This window comes from Rattus norvegicus, chromosome 1 (assembly GCF_036323735.1).
Source record: "Rattus norvegicus strain BN/NHsdMcwi chromosome 1, GRCr8, whole genome shotgun sequence".
Taxonomy (NCBI): domain Eukaryota; kingdom Metazoa; phylum Chordata; class Mammalia; order Rodentia; family Muridae; genus Rattus; species Rattus norvegicus.
In genome coordinates this window covers 184,239,104-184,253,649 of record NC_086019.1, presented here as the reverse complement: position 1 = coordinate 184,253,649, position 14,546 = coordinate 184,239,104, and the positions used below count along the sequence as shown (strand labels likewise).

At 38.3% G+C, this 14,546-nt stretch overlaps 1 protein-coding gene across 12 annotated transcripts in view; it reads right to left on the bottom strand.

The window, feature by feature from the left end:
- Nucleotides 1–14,546, bottom strand: part of Abca16 (ATP-binding cassette, subfamily A (ABC1), member 16) — a 179,648-nt gene that overhangs the window by 152,372 nt on the left and 12,730 nt on the right. For 8 of the 12 annotated variants that reach the window (XR_005499417.2, XM_039101179.2, XM_039101180.2 and 5 more), the window contains exons 2-4: nt 7,847–8,059; nt 5,828–6,080; nt 2,195–2,322 (exon numbers count right to left, since the gene is read on the bottom strand). The exons of 3 other annotated variants lie outside the window; for them this stretch is intronic. Coding sequence is in view for 7 of the 9 variants with exons in the window: in XM_039101179.2 (XP_038957107.1) it covers nt 2,195–2,322; nt 5,828–6,080; nt 7,847–7,906 (441 nt within the window). In the remaining 2 variants the exon portion in view is untranslated. Of the gene's footprint in view, nt 1–2,194; nt 2,323–5,827; nt 6,081–7,846; nt 8,060–14,546 lie in introns of those variants that run through there. One more of the 12 variants, XM_039101187.2, reaches the window with a different exon arrangement.

The following is a 14,546-nucleotide window of genomic DNA, read 5'->3' as shown; positions in this document are numbered from 1 at the left end:
CTTATATCAAAATCTCTGTTGATAACATACAAAATTATCTATGTTCCTTAAAAACTTATTAACTACTAGAAAAATGCAAGAACATTGTGTTATTATGAAAGAACACAAATGGTAGGGATACAACTGTAAGCTGAATGAAAATTCACAGAAGCAGCCTCATGTTAAAAAGTTAATGTGGCCAAAGTTCCAGAAGCAGAAATATATGATATGTGCATAAAGCCTCTAGGGTAAATAGCAAAATGGAGACACATCTGGATGACCATAAATCTTATGCCAAATACTGTACATGAGCCCTATCTATCTATCTATCTATCTATCTATCTATCTATCTATCTATCTATCTATCTATCTATGAGATGAGAGAAGGAAGGAGGAGAAAGAGAGAAAAGGAGAGAGAGAGAGTGCATGCTCAGGCATGTACATGGCCTGGCCTGCCTGTGAGGATCAGTGGATAACTTTCAGGAGTCAGTTGTCTCATGCCATGTACCCCAAGGATCAACCTCAGCTTGTTGGGCTTTCAAGGCAAGCTTAAAAGTACCTATGGAATCATGTCGACTGCCCATACCACAGTCTTTTACTTAGGATAATGGCATGATCTCATCTGAAATTGGACATTGGACAGGTTCACAAGGACAAAAAAAAGATGACAGGAAAATAAACTAAAGAGAATTGGTATCTATTAGTTAGTTTATATTGTAAATGACATCATCAGCAAGTGCTATAATATTCATTTAGAAAACCATCAAAACAAGGCTGTCAAGATGGCACAGGGGGTGAAAGCCCTTGCTGTGCAGTCCTGAAGAACCAAGTTTGATTCCTAAGACCCACAGGGGAAGGAGAGAACTGATTCCCGAAAGTTGTCCCCTGCCCTCCACATGTATGCTATATCTGTGACTTAGTGCCTACACTCACACATACATCATACACAGTAAACAAACAAACAAACAAACAAACAAATAAATAAATAAAATTTTAGGGAGATAACTATTAAATAGACTAAGCACTAGAGAAAAATCTATGGGAATTTTAGCATTAGGAATTTCACTTAAAGATTTGAGATTTGAGAAGAGTCTGTAGGTAGCAAGAAAGACACTTGACATGGCACTGAAGATCAGTGGACCAGTGTATGCTAGTGCACATGCACCTTAATCCACACCAATGGATATATAGCTTTATGCTAAGTTAAGAAAGCTGGCATTGGGATAATATGGACCTCCTACTTCCTTCTTCCGATAAGTGCCTGTTTTAGAAACTGTTGGTGTAGCTCAATCTGTGTGCTACAGACTGATCACTTAATTCTGCAACCATAAGGATGGGATGCCTAGAAAATTTTCTAGGGACTCCAGATTCGAAGAACTGCTCTTCCCTCTTCTTTTTGTAGATGCCCTCAGCCTCTCTTCAGTTCTGATACCTTACGGTTGAATTGATACATTTAAGTCTACAAGTCTTCAGGAGATTTATGAAAGGAATTATATTCTGTTTTTCATTTGAAGAAGTGATTTTTGAGTTCAGTTGTCTGAATAAAATGCCTCTGACTTAAAACACATCTTTACCACCATGTATGAAATACAAGTGCTGATTAATTAAGGTTTCCTCCTAGTCTACAGTTTTCGCCTATATATTTGTGTGTGTGTGTGTGTGTGTGTGTGTGTGTGTGTGTGTGTGTGTGTGTGTTGCTGTGACCACGATACCTGACAGAAACAATTCAAGGACTGAAGATTTATTTTGACTCAGTTTCAGATGCTAAAGAAAGGCATGGCGGAGCAGAGCAGTTCACCCTGTAGCCAAGAAACAGAAAAGGCAAAATGGCAGGACTCTGCTGGCTTTCTCCTTTCCCTTATACAGCCCATGAGACACTCCTCTCCAAATTTAGAGTGGTTCTTCTTCCCTTAGTTGAACCTTTCTAAAAATACTCTCATAGATTTCTTAGGTGACTCCAAATCTAGTCAAGCTGATAGTGAAGACTTAAAAATCACACTCTCTTATAATCAGTAATACACACAAAGACATTAAGTAACTCAGAAATGAATTAGTGTTCTCGCTTTATTACATATTACTAGTTTGTTTTAGGAATGATACTTTCTCCATTTGTGAAATTGGAGTAATAGTAATTAATTCATTAAAAATCCTACAAGCTAAAGGTACTATTATAAGAACACTACTTACTTGAAAACCTTAAATAAAATTTTCTTACCTGAAGTGGCAGAGGATCAGTTTTGTTTTTGAAATCACAGTCAAAAACAATGGCAGCCAGTACTTTCTGAGACGTATAATCGAACAGAATGTACTCCTCAAACTCAACTTCTGAAGGAAACCCTCGAACTACAGAGAGACAAAACTGTCTGCTTAAGTAAAACATCCAATAATTCTGTGAGGTGAGATACTACTTTATATAGACAAAAATCTATTATAAATATTGTGAAATTCATGACCCTTTTTCTTAAATATTGACATGAGTAATTAATGGATATTTCTGGCACAAAATCTTTTCAGTATTTTATTAATTTTTACTACGAAAAGCTGTGTGATGTTAGATGAACCAGCAGCACAATATACATCCAAGTAGGCCAGTCTATAGGGAACGGAAGCATTCTAGTGTTCCCTGATGGAGTGGGGATCAAGTCTACGTACGGGTTCTTTGGAGGTGAACTCTAATCCACTGCCACAGTGCTTGTACCACTCCAAGTACACTGAAATCCACCAATTCATATACACTAAATAGACATGGTATATCTGGGAGGCACATTGTATTTCTTGATGTTATATAAAGCTGTTTCAAAGGAGAGCAAAGACAGGGATGGCTAGCACTTCGAATTAAACCTTAGAAAGTCAAACTCATTTGATAACAGTTTAGTGGTGACAGAGAAGAAAGTAGTGGAGACAGATTAATGCAATCTCCCCGCCTCAGCAGCAGCAGGAAGAAGGTTGGAAGAAGTTGAACACAGCCTCACTGACACGTGGATCACTGCAAAGCATCTAGTGTACATGCCATTTTAGTCCCAGAAGGAAGAAGAAAATGTTCAAAATAAATTTAAGAATTATTTTTAAAAATTATCTTAATGAAATACAGAAATTTAAAGACTCAAAAGGACCAGATCGTCACCTGACCCTGATGCTAAAACCAAAAATAATCAGATTTGGCAGCCTGCATAGTCCAAAACACCCACCAGAAAAGAATAACCAAAAGTGAAAATAGTTAGCATATTTCTTAAACAGTTGAAGGAGTCACTCCCTCTAGATATTAGAGTTAAGTCTCTATGAGATGCTATTTAGACAACTATGTACCACGGATGGTTTTCTTCTCCATGAGAAAAATGGTGCTCACTGTGGACATCCTGTGTTTTTTTTTTTTAAAGTTGATTTATTTATTTATTTATTTTTCCTTTTTTTCTTTATTACCTTGAGTATTTCTTATTTACATTTCGATTGTTATTCCCTTTCCCGGTTTCCAGGCCAACATCCCCCTAACCCCTCCCTCCCCCCTTCTCTATGGGTGTTCCCATCCCCATCCTTCCCCCCCATTACCGCCCTCCCCCCAACAATCAAGTTCACTGGGGGGGTTAAGTCTTAGTAGGACCAAGGGCTTCCCCTTCCACTGGTGCTCTTACTAGGCAATTCACTGACTGTGGTTTAATTCAACAATGTAGTGCCTATTAGCAGCTGGGAAAACACATCCACTCTTGTTTTAACCTAAAAGTTGAATAATGGTTAAAGGTCTCTCCCTCTTTAAGAGAAAACATACTGTGATTCTAGCCACTCCAACAGCTATCAGAATGCTCAAACAAGCACAGGTGCTGGGTTCATCACTACTGAGTCCAACCTTGGAGACCACAGGAAAACCAAGAAGGAGCACAGAGGACACATGCTCGGTGAACCTATCATGAGACTAATGGACTCTGGTTTGGACATTTAAAATAGCTCTCTTCTGGTCTCTCCTGCTCCCTCCCATTCTAAGACTTATAATACTAACAACTGTTTCCTTTACTTCTCCCTCGACCCTCTTTCCAGTTGCCAGTCAAAGGGTTCCATTCTTTCCTACATATGGCAATTAAGACATACAAATTATGGATATACTTCTGGTATCTTTTAGATAGGCTCACTAGAGAGGTACCCCAATTGCTGCACCCAATGCCAGATTCAGCCAGATTCAGCCAGATTAGTCATTATCCCAATTCCCTAATAGTAGTTATAGGCACCTCTTCAGAGCTGAGTAATGAGAACAAGAGACAGTAGCTGGACAGGCCACACCCAGGGCAGGGAGCACACAAAGCACGGCCAGGAATACCAGAAGTGAGATCTAGTTTCTTATTTCCTCCTAAATGAGCACCTCTTCCACACCTAGAAGTTCTACCTGAGGGTGGGGACTAGAACTCCAGTACACATACAGGTACCAGCTTTGGAACTGTATTTCTAGATTTCCATGAGAACTAACATTTAAAGCTACCCAAAATATAAAAAAAGTTAATCCAATTGAGTTTGACCCCTCAGGAAGCCATGATCACCCCTAGGAAGGCAGAATCACCTTAAGCCAAGCTAAAACAAAAAACAAAACAAAACAAACAAGACAGGTAGAATAATTATCCCTTTAATGAGATAATGTACTTTCCTTTTTCTGAATTCTTACTCCAAGGCACACTCTATGAGTTGCCATGAGGCTTAGCTGTCTGTCAGAATGGTATCTCTCTCCTCCCCTGACCTCCATATTCCCTCTTCTTTCCTCCATCCCGTTCTCATTTTGTTTGTCTCTAACTAATGCTGGCCAGAACTAACTGTGTTCTTTACTGTTGTTGCTGTTTGTACCTTGGACTTGCTTATTCTCTCTCTAAAGCGCTCCTTCCAACCATGCAGCTGCTGTCCACCATACAGCTCACCTCCATGCTGGCTCCTCTTCTTCTCCTCTGGGCAGCTGCTGAAATTTATATCTTTGCTACTGTTTTTTAAAAGAATAATAATTTTCCCTTTGAATAAACCAGACTTTCCTTGACTTTCAAGAATATATGTGTATGTTACAATACTGCTGATGTAGTTTTTAAGGTATATAGAATTGAAAGCTCCAGGGCTGAGGACATAGCTTAGCAGAAGGCTTGTCTAGGATGTGTAAGGTCCCCTGGGTTCAATCTGCAGTATTGCAAGCAAGCAAGCAGGCAGGCAGGCAGGCAGGCAAGCAGGCAGGCAGGCAGGCAGGCAAGCAAGCAAGCAAACATTCAAGTCCCCAAACCCATTTCCACAGAACTAAAACCAAAAGAGAAAATGTTAAAGGACCTCTGTGTTTGAAATTTCAGTAAGGTAGTTTTAAATCAACTGTAAGAAACAAAGGATGATTACTTTAACTTCAAGAGCAGGCACGTCTGTATTAGGTAACAGGAGTCCAAATAACTCATATTCTTCCTGATTATAATTTTGTATCATGTCTAAGGAATCAACTAGCTCTAAATTATAAAGATGTTCTCACATGTTCTCTCTTAAAAGGCTTCATCATTTCACATTCAGGTGTATGGCCCAGCTTCAGTTAATTTGCAGAAGATAAGATTTTTGTTGTTTTAGTGCCAAAGGTTCCCACACTATTTTTGAATAGGTTTTTCTTTTATTATATTCTGTTGCCTCATTGTCAAAGTCGTTCTGGCATCTTAGTATAATAGATCTACTTTCGGGTTCTCTTTTCTCTCACCGATTTGTCTCTTTTTACCAATTCCACACTGACCTACTTATCACCATCCCATTGCAAATCTTAATAGTAAGACAGAAACTCCATCTTAACCTCAATGTTTAGCATATTTTTGTTTTTTAATAGAGTAGCAGCCTTTTATCAAAAAGTTCAATGTCTAACCTTTTATAGTGATGTTGAGATTCCTCTTTACATCCTCAATGATTTCTGTTACCACATCAATTTCAGAAGGTATGTAAATCAATTCCCATTCCTGGGCATCTTTGATGAAAGAAGGCATGGTAGCAATGGGTTGAGGAGTGAAATGATACGGTCCAGCAATATTCATATCAGTAAGTGCACGGAATATCAACAACATTATTACAAACAACAATGCTGCCAAGACTTCCATTACTGTACTAAGGACCTGCCTCTTCTAAAAGAGGAAAAAAGACATGTTATTGATTAACTTAAGAGTACACATTTAATATAAATGAGAGTTTTATATGTTACCTTCGGTACCACATAGAATAAAGGGCAGATGTATGGTCAGGGCTAGAACTTACAACCTGTCAGCCATGAAAAGTATGCATTCAATTCTCCCAAATAATCTTAGAGCATAGCATAGAAAACAAGTGTATCATCAGCATAAATTATCTTGGTAAACTGTCATATGCTGTTTGTACATGTTAAGGGTGGACTGTGGGAGTGAAGAACCCCTTCTTCCCTTCCTTGTCCCAGGTACTACACCATGACTGCTCTGTCTGGGATTCAGTCCATACTCTAGCAGGCTGCCTCAGTAGAACTTCCCCAGTCAATTTCTACCCAGGTTGATGAGGTTTTGCTATTTCTCCTCTCCTTTCCATTTACTCTTTTACCTTTACTTGCTGCCTGGTTAATAAACTCACTCACTTGAAACTGAAACTACAGCTCTTACAGATCATTCTCTGGACACAACCACCATTAAATTCTTAATGCTTTTGTCACAAGGGCTCCTAAATTAACCTAGGTGACTATTAACTCGTTAGAAAATGAGGCCATAGGGCAACCATAAAAGGACAAAGCCAAACAAACTCTAAAAGCTGAGTGTGTTTCTCTTTTAACAGTTTTGTCATGACATACCAGATTATGCCTCAAGGCCAGGGTGTTTATACACTGGAGGGTCTTTGTGACCAGACCAACTACAATTGCTGGATTTTATGTAGCCACTTCAATGAGCACAAGCAAATCCTAAATCTCTCAAAATGTAAGAATAAGGGAAGAGAATTCTTACTAGGGAAAACCTAAATAAGGCTACCTTGATTAATTTATTCTTGGTTGACTTTAAAATTACTAACTTTAAAGGCTAGCCAGTTGGACAGTATATCAGTTTTCTACCAGATTTTCTGTAGATAACATCTCTTATATGTATATTATAATTAAGTTGCCTAGGTTATTTTGCAATAATTTGAAGGCTCCTTCAGTTAAACATTGACTTTTTGGTCCTGCAAATATCCGATGTAACTCGGGAAAAAAAAGAAAGCTTTTAACATCTCTGCTCTCCTCTTCTGTCTCACCCTCTGCTACTTTCACCTTTGGTAGAGTTATTCGGTACTGAATGGTGATCATGTGAGGAACGTCTTGTTCTAAACTATAATTCAAGGTTAAAACTAATCTAGGTGTCTAATCTCTTTCCCCTAGTTACCATGACTAAAAACATCAGATTATAAATGAAAGGAAAAGAGGGAGCACCTGCGTTCCAGGAAGTGCTTCATGTATTCCCAGAAAAGAATGTTCCTCCCCTTCTTTAGCTTCCCTCTCCATTACTTTAAAAAGGATGCCCTTCCTATTTTGATTTCCTTTAAAAGCAGTCTCCACACAAACCCAGAGACAGTAGTCGCAGGCACTCCTGTGCTGCTTTCCCTTTCCTCAGCATCAGACGTCCAGAACAAACGCCCTGAGTGGGAATGTTGTCCTGGCTTTTGTATATTAAGATTCCTAAGTGCAGGGGCCTAGGGTCTGAAATTCCTTTCAACTATCTCAACTCCCTCCTCCCTTCTCCCTACTTTTTTGTTCACTCTACAGTATGGATTCATTGGCTTTTATACATTTAGAAGGTCTACCCACAGGTTTGAATTTTTCACAAGTGTATGCACAAGCATATACAGAATGAAATGTAACAAATGGGTTCTAGTGGACAGTCCCATGGATGCATTTACCTACCTTTAATGTAAAATTTTTCCAGAGGAGAACTGTTAATTGATTGAGTAACAACTGATTCATCCTTTTACCAAACTGTGTGCTCAACTCTAAAGGATGAAAGGGTTCTTTCTTCCTTCCTTTCTTTCTTTCTTTCTTTCTTTCTTTCTTTCTTTCTTTCTTTCTTTCTTCTTTCCTTCCTTCCTTTTTTTTCTTGTTTTTACAATGGTAAGTTACCTAAAATGTGAGCAATAAGCAAAATGGAATTCTTTTTATCAGTCTCAAAAATTGGTGAGATTATATGTCTGAAATAAAGAAAATTGTATTGTTTCTAACATTTTTCTGCTAATTTTCTTAATACATAATAAAGATTGTTAATGGCCTAGCCGGGGACACAGGTTTCTCTTCTGGTTTGCACCTGTGCCCGGAATGGAGCCAGTGCTCTGGATCCTCACCAACTCAGCGCACACACAGACACAGTTTGACCCTCAGGTGTTCTGACATATCCAGGATCACAGGTGAGGCACCCAAACCCCACCCCAATACCTGGCAAAACTGAGCCCCTGGCACCCATGAGACTCAGGAACACAGACCAGCCAGAGACACATGCTCCTTTCAGTTTGTACTGTGCCAGAAGTGGAGCTGGTACTCTACATCCCCACCCACTTAACCCAAATGCAGCTTGATCCCCAGGTATTCTGACACATCCAAGATCACAGGTGAGACCCCCAAACCCCACCCCAATACCTGGCATAACTGGGACCCCCTGAGACCCAGGGATGCATGGACCCTGCCCAGACAAAGGCCCGGGCTTCTTCCTGTTTTCACTTGCACCAGGAGCAGAGCTGGCACTCTGGATCCCCACCCACTCAGCCCACACCCAGATGCAGCTTGACCCCCAGGATACATCCTCTGTACATCCAGGATCACAGGATCACAGGATCACAGAATCACAGGCATACAGGAGGGGCAGGCTCCATTCAGAGACAGTAAGGCCAGTTAACAGCAGAGATAACCAGATTACAAGAGGCAAGTGCAAGAACATAAGCAATAGAAACCAAGACTACTTGGCAACATCAGAACCTATTTCTCCCACTACAACAAGACCTGGATCTCCCAACACACCCGAGAAGCAAGATTCAGATATAAAATCCCATCTCCTGATGATAATACAGGACTTTAAGAAGGACTTAAGTAACTTCCTTAAAGAAATACAGAAGAACACAGGTAAATAAGTAGAAGCCCTCAAAGAAGAAACACATAAATCTCTTAAGGAAATACAGGATAACACAATGAAAACAGGTGAAGGAATTGAGCAAAACAATCCAGTATCTAAAAATGAAAATAGAAACATTAAAAAAAAACATGAAGGGAGACACCCCTGGAGATGGAAAACCTAGGAAAGAGAACAGGAGTCACAGATGAAAGCATGACCAACAAAATACAAGAGATAGAAGAAGGAATCTCAGAAATAGAAGATATCACACACTGACACAATAGTCAAAGAAAATACAAAAAGCAAAAAGCTCCTAACTCAAAACATTCAAGAAATTCAGGACACAATAAAAGACTAAACCTAAGAATGGGTATAGAAAAGAGTGAAGATTCCCAATTCAAAGGGCCAGCAAACATCTTCAACAAAATTACAGACGAAAACTTCCCTAACCTAAAGAATGAGATTCCCATAAACATATAAGAAGCCTACAGAACGCCAAACAGATGGGACCAGAAAAGAAATTCCTCCTGTCACATAATAATCAAAACACCAAATACACAAAACAAAGAAAGAATATTGAAAGCAAAGGGAAAAAAGGTCAAGTAACATATAAAGGCACACCTATCAGAATTACACCTGACTTCTGAACAGAGACTCTAAAAGCTAGAAGATCTTGGACAGTTGTCCTACAGACTCTAAGAGAACAAAAATGCCAGCCCAGGTTACTATACCCAACAAAAACGTTCAACTATCATAGATGGAGAAACCAAGATAATCCACGACCAAACCAAATTTAAACAATTTCTTTCCACTAATCCAGCCCTAAAGAGGATAATAGAAGGAAAACTCCAATACCAGGAGAGAAACTACACCCAAGAAAAACCAAGAAATTAATCTTCTCAGAAAAAAACCAAAAGAAGAGAACTATACAAACATAATTCTACCTCTAACAACAAAAATAACAGGAAACAACAATCACTAGTCCTTAATATCGCTCAACATCAATGGATTCAATTCCTCAATAAAAAGACATAGGCTAACTGAAAGGATACATAAACAGGACCCAGTATTTTGCTGCATATAGGAAACACACCTCAGTGACAAAGACAGACACTACGTCAGAGTAAAAGGCTGGAAAAAATTCCAAGCAAATGGTTCCAAGAAACAAGCTGGAGTAGCCATTCTAATATCCAGCAAAATAGACTTTCAACCAAAAGTTATCAAAAAAGATGGGGAAGGACACCACCTACATACTCATCAAAGGAAAAATCCACCAAGACGAATCCTAAATTCTTAATATCTTTGCCCCAAATGCAAGGGCACCCACATTTGTAAAAGAAATGTTACTGAAGCTCGAAGCACACATTGCACTTCACACAATAATAGTAAGGACTTCAATATCCAACTCTCATCAATGGACAGATCATGGAAACAAACTAAACACAGACACAGTGAAACAAACAGAAGTTATGAACCAAATGGATTTTACAGATATCTACAGAACATTTCACCCTAAAACAAAATATAACTTCTCAGCACCTCATGGTACCTTCTAAGAAATCAACCATATAATCAGACATGAAACAAACCTCAACAGAAACAAGAAGATTGAAATAATTCCATGTATTCTATCAGAACACCATGGACTAAAATAACAATAAAAACAACAGAAAGCCCAATTATTCATGGAAGCTGAACAACTATCTACTCAATGATAACTTGGTCAGGGAAGAAATAAAGAAATTAGAATTTAATGAAAATGAAGCCACAACATACCCAAACTAATGGGACACAATGAAAGCAGTGCTAAGAGGGAAACTCATAGCTCTAAGTGCCTCCATGAAGAAATTAGAGAGATCATAAACTAGAAGCTTAAAAGCACATCTGAAAGCTCTAGAACAAAAAGAAGTAAATACACCCAAGAGGAGTAGACAGCAGGAAATAATCAAACTCTGGGCTGAAATCAACCAAGTAGAAACAAGAAGAACAATACAAAGAACCAACAAAACCAGGGGCTGGTTCTTTGAGAAAATCAACAAGATAGGTAAACTCTTAGGTAAACTAACTAGAATGCACAGACATAGTATCCAATTAACAAAATCAGAAATGAAAAGGGAGACATAACAACAGAAACTGAGGAAATTCAAAAATTCATCAGATTCTACTACAAAAGTCTATACTCAACAAAACTGGAAAACCTTGATGAAATGATGATTTTATAGACAGATACAAGGTACCAAAGTTGAATCAGGATCAAAGAAACAATCTAAACAGTTCCATAAGCCCTAAGAAAATAGAAGCTGTAATTAGAAACCTCTCAAGCAAAAACAGCCCAGGACCAGATGGTTTTAGTACAGAATTCTATCAGACCTTCAAAGAAGACTTAATACCAATACTTCTCAAACTATTCCAAAAATAGAAACAGAAGGAACACTACCCAATTCTTTATATGAAGGTACAGTCACACTGATACCTAAACCACACAAAGACCCAACAAAGAAACAGAACTTCAGACCAATTTCCCTTATGAATATCAATGCAAAAATACTCAATAAAATCCTCACAAACCAAATCTAAGAACTTATAAAAAAGATTATTCACTATGATCAAGTAGGTTTCTTTTCAGGGATACAGGGATGGTTCAATATATAAACAAACTCAAAGAAAAAACTCACATGATCATCTTATTAGATGCTGAAAAAACTTTAACAAAATATAACACCCCTTCATGTCAAAAGTATTGGAGAGATCAGGTCCACTCTCTCCCTAGTTATTTAATATAGTACTGGAACTCCTAGCCAGAGCAATCAGACAACAAAAGGAGGTCCAAGAGCTACAAATCGGGGAGAAGGAAATCAAGATATCATTATTTGCAGATGATATGATAGTATACATAAGCGACCCCAAAAATTCTACAAGAGAACTCCTACAGTTGATAACACTCCAGCAAAGTGGCTGGATATTAAATTAACTCTAATAAATCAGTAGCCTTTGTCTACTCAAAGGACGGGCTGAGAAAGAAATTAGGTAAGTGACACCCTTCACAGTAGTCACAAATAATATAAAATACCTTCGTGTGACTCTAAACAAGCAAATGAAAGAGCTGTATGACAAGAAGTTCAAGTCCCTGAAGAAAGAAATCAAAGGAGATCTCAGAAGATGGAAAGATCTCTCATGCTCATGGATTGGCAGGATCAATACAATAAAAATTGCCATCTTGCTGAAAGTAATCTACAGATTCAATGCAATCCCCATCAAAATTCCAACTCAATTCTTTATAGAGTTAGGAAGAGCAATTTTCAAATTCACTTGGAATAACAAATGAACCCCCAGGATAGCACAAATTAATCTCAACAATAAAGGAACTTCTGGGGTAATCCTCAACCTTAACCTCAAACAGTATTACAGAGCAACAGTGATAAAAACTGCATGATACTGGTACAGAGACAGGCAGCTAGATCAATGGAATAGAATTGAAGACCCAGAAATACACACACATTTATGGTTACTTGATCAATGAAGCTAAAACCATCCAGTGGAAAAAACCATTAACAAGCCATCCAGCATTTTCAAGAAATGGTGCTGGTTCAACTGGAGGTCAGCATGTAGAAGAATGCAAATTGACCCATTCTTATCTCCTTGCACAAAGCTGAAGTCCATATGGGCCAAGGACCTCCAAATTAACCAGATATGCTGAATCTAATAGAAGAAAAGGTGGGGAAAAGCCTGGAACATTGGCACAGGAGAAAATTTCATGAACAGAACACCAATGGCTCATGCTCTAAGATCAACAATAGACAAATGGGACCTCATAAAATTGAAAAGCTTCTTTAAGACAAAAAGACATACAAGCATCACCAACAGAATACAAGAGATAAAAGAGAGAATCTCAGGAGCAGAAGATTCCATAGAAATCATCAACTCAACAGTCAAAGATAATGCAAAGCAGAAAAAGTTACTGGTCCAAAACATATAGGAAATCCAGGACTCAATGAGAAGATCAAACCTAAGGATATTAGGTATAGAAGAGAGTGAAGACTCCCAGCTCAAAGGACCAGTAAATATCTTCAACAAAATCATAGAAGAAAACTTCCCTAACCTAAAAAAAGAGATACCCATAGGCATACAAGAAGCCTACATTACTCCAAATAGATTGGACCAGAAAAGAAACACCTCCCGTCACATAATAGTCAAAACACCAAATGCACAAAATAAAGAATATTAAAAGCAGTAAGGGAAAAAGGTCAAGTAACATATAAAGGCAGACCTATCAGAATCACACCAGACTTTTCGCCAGGGACTATGAAAGCCAGAAGACCCTGGACAGATGTCATACAGACCCTAAGAGAACACAAATGCCAGCCCAGGTTACTGTATCCTGCAAAACTCTCAATTAACATAGATGGAGAAACCAAGATATTCCATGACAAAACCAAATTTACACAATATCTTTCTACAAATCCAGCACTACAAAGGAAAATAAATGGTAAAGCCCAACATAAGGAGGCAAGCTACACCCTAGAAAAAGCAAGAAACTAATCGTCTTGGCAACAAAACAAAGAGAAGAAAAGCACACAAACATAACCTCACATCCAAATATGAATATAACAGGAAGCAATATTCACTATTCCTTAATATCTCTGAACATCAATGGTCTCAACTCCCCAATAAAAAGGCATAGATTAACAAACTGGATATGCAACGAGGACCCTGCATTCTGCTGCCTACAGGAAACACACCTCAGAGACAAAGACAGATACTACCTCAGAGTGAAAGGCTGGAAAACAACTTTCCAAGCAAATGGTCTGAAGAAGCAAGCTGGAGTAGCCATTCTAATATCAAATAAAATCAATTTTCAACTAAAAGTCATCAAAAAAGATAAAGAAGGACACTTCATATTCATCAAAGGAAAAATACACCAAGATGAACTATCAATCCTAAATATCTATGCCCCAAATACAAGGGCACCTACATACGTAAAAGAAACCTTACTAAAGCTCAAAACACACATTGCACCTCACACAATAATAGTAGGAGATTTCAACACCCCACTCTCATCAATGGACAGAACATGGAAACAGAAATTAAACAGAGAGGTAGACAGACTAAGAGAAGTCATGAGCCAAATGGACTTAACAGATATTTTTAGAACATTCTATCCTAAAGCAAAAGGATATACATTCTTCTCAGCTCCTCATAGTACTTTCTCCAAAATTGACCATATAATTGGTCAAAAAACGGGCCTCAACAGGTACAGAAAGATAGAAATAATCACATGCGTGCTATCAGACTACCACGGCCTAAAGCTGGTCTTCAATAACAATAAGGGAAGAACACCCACATATACGTGGAAGGTGAACAATGCTCTACTCAACGATAACCTGGTCAAGGAAGAAATAAAGAAATTAAAGACTTCTTAGAATTTAATGAAATGAAGGTACAACATACCCAAACTTATGGGACACAATGAAAGCTGTGCTAAGAGGAAAACTCAGCTCTGAGTGCCTA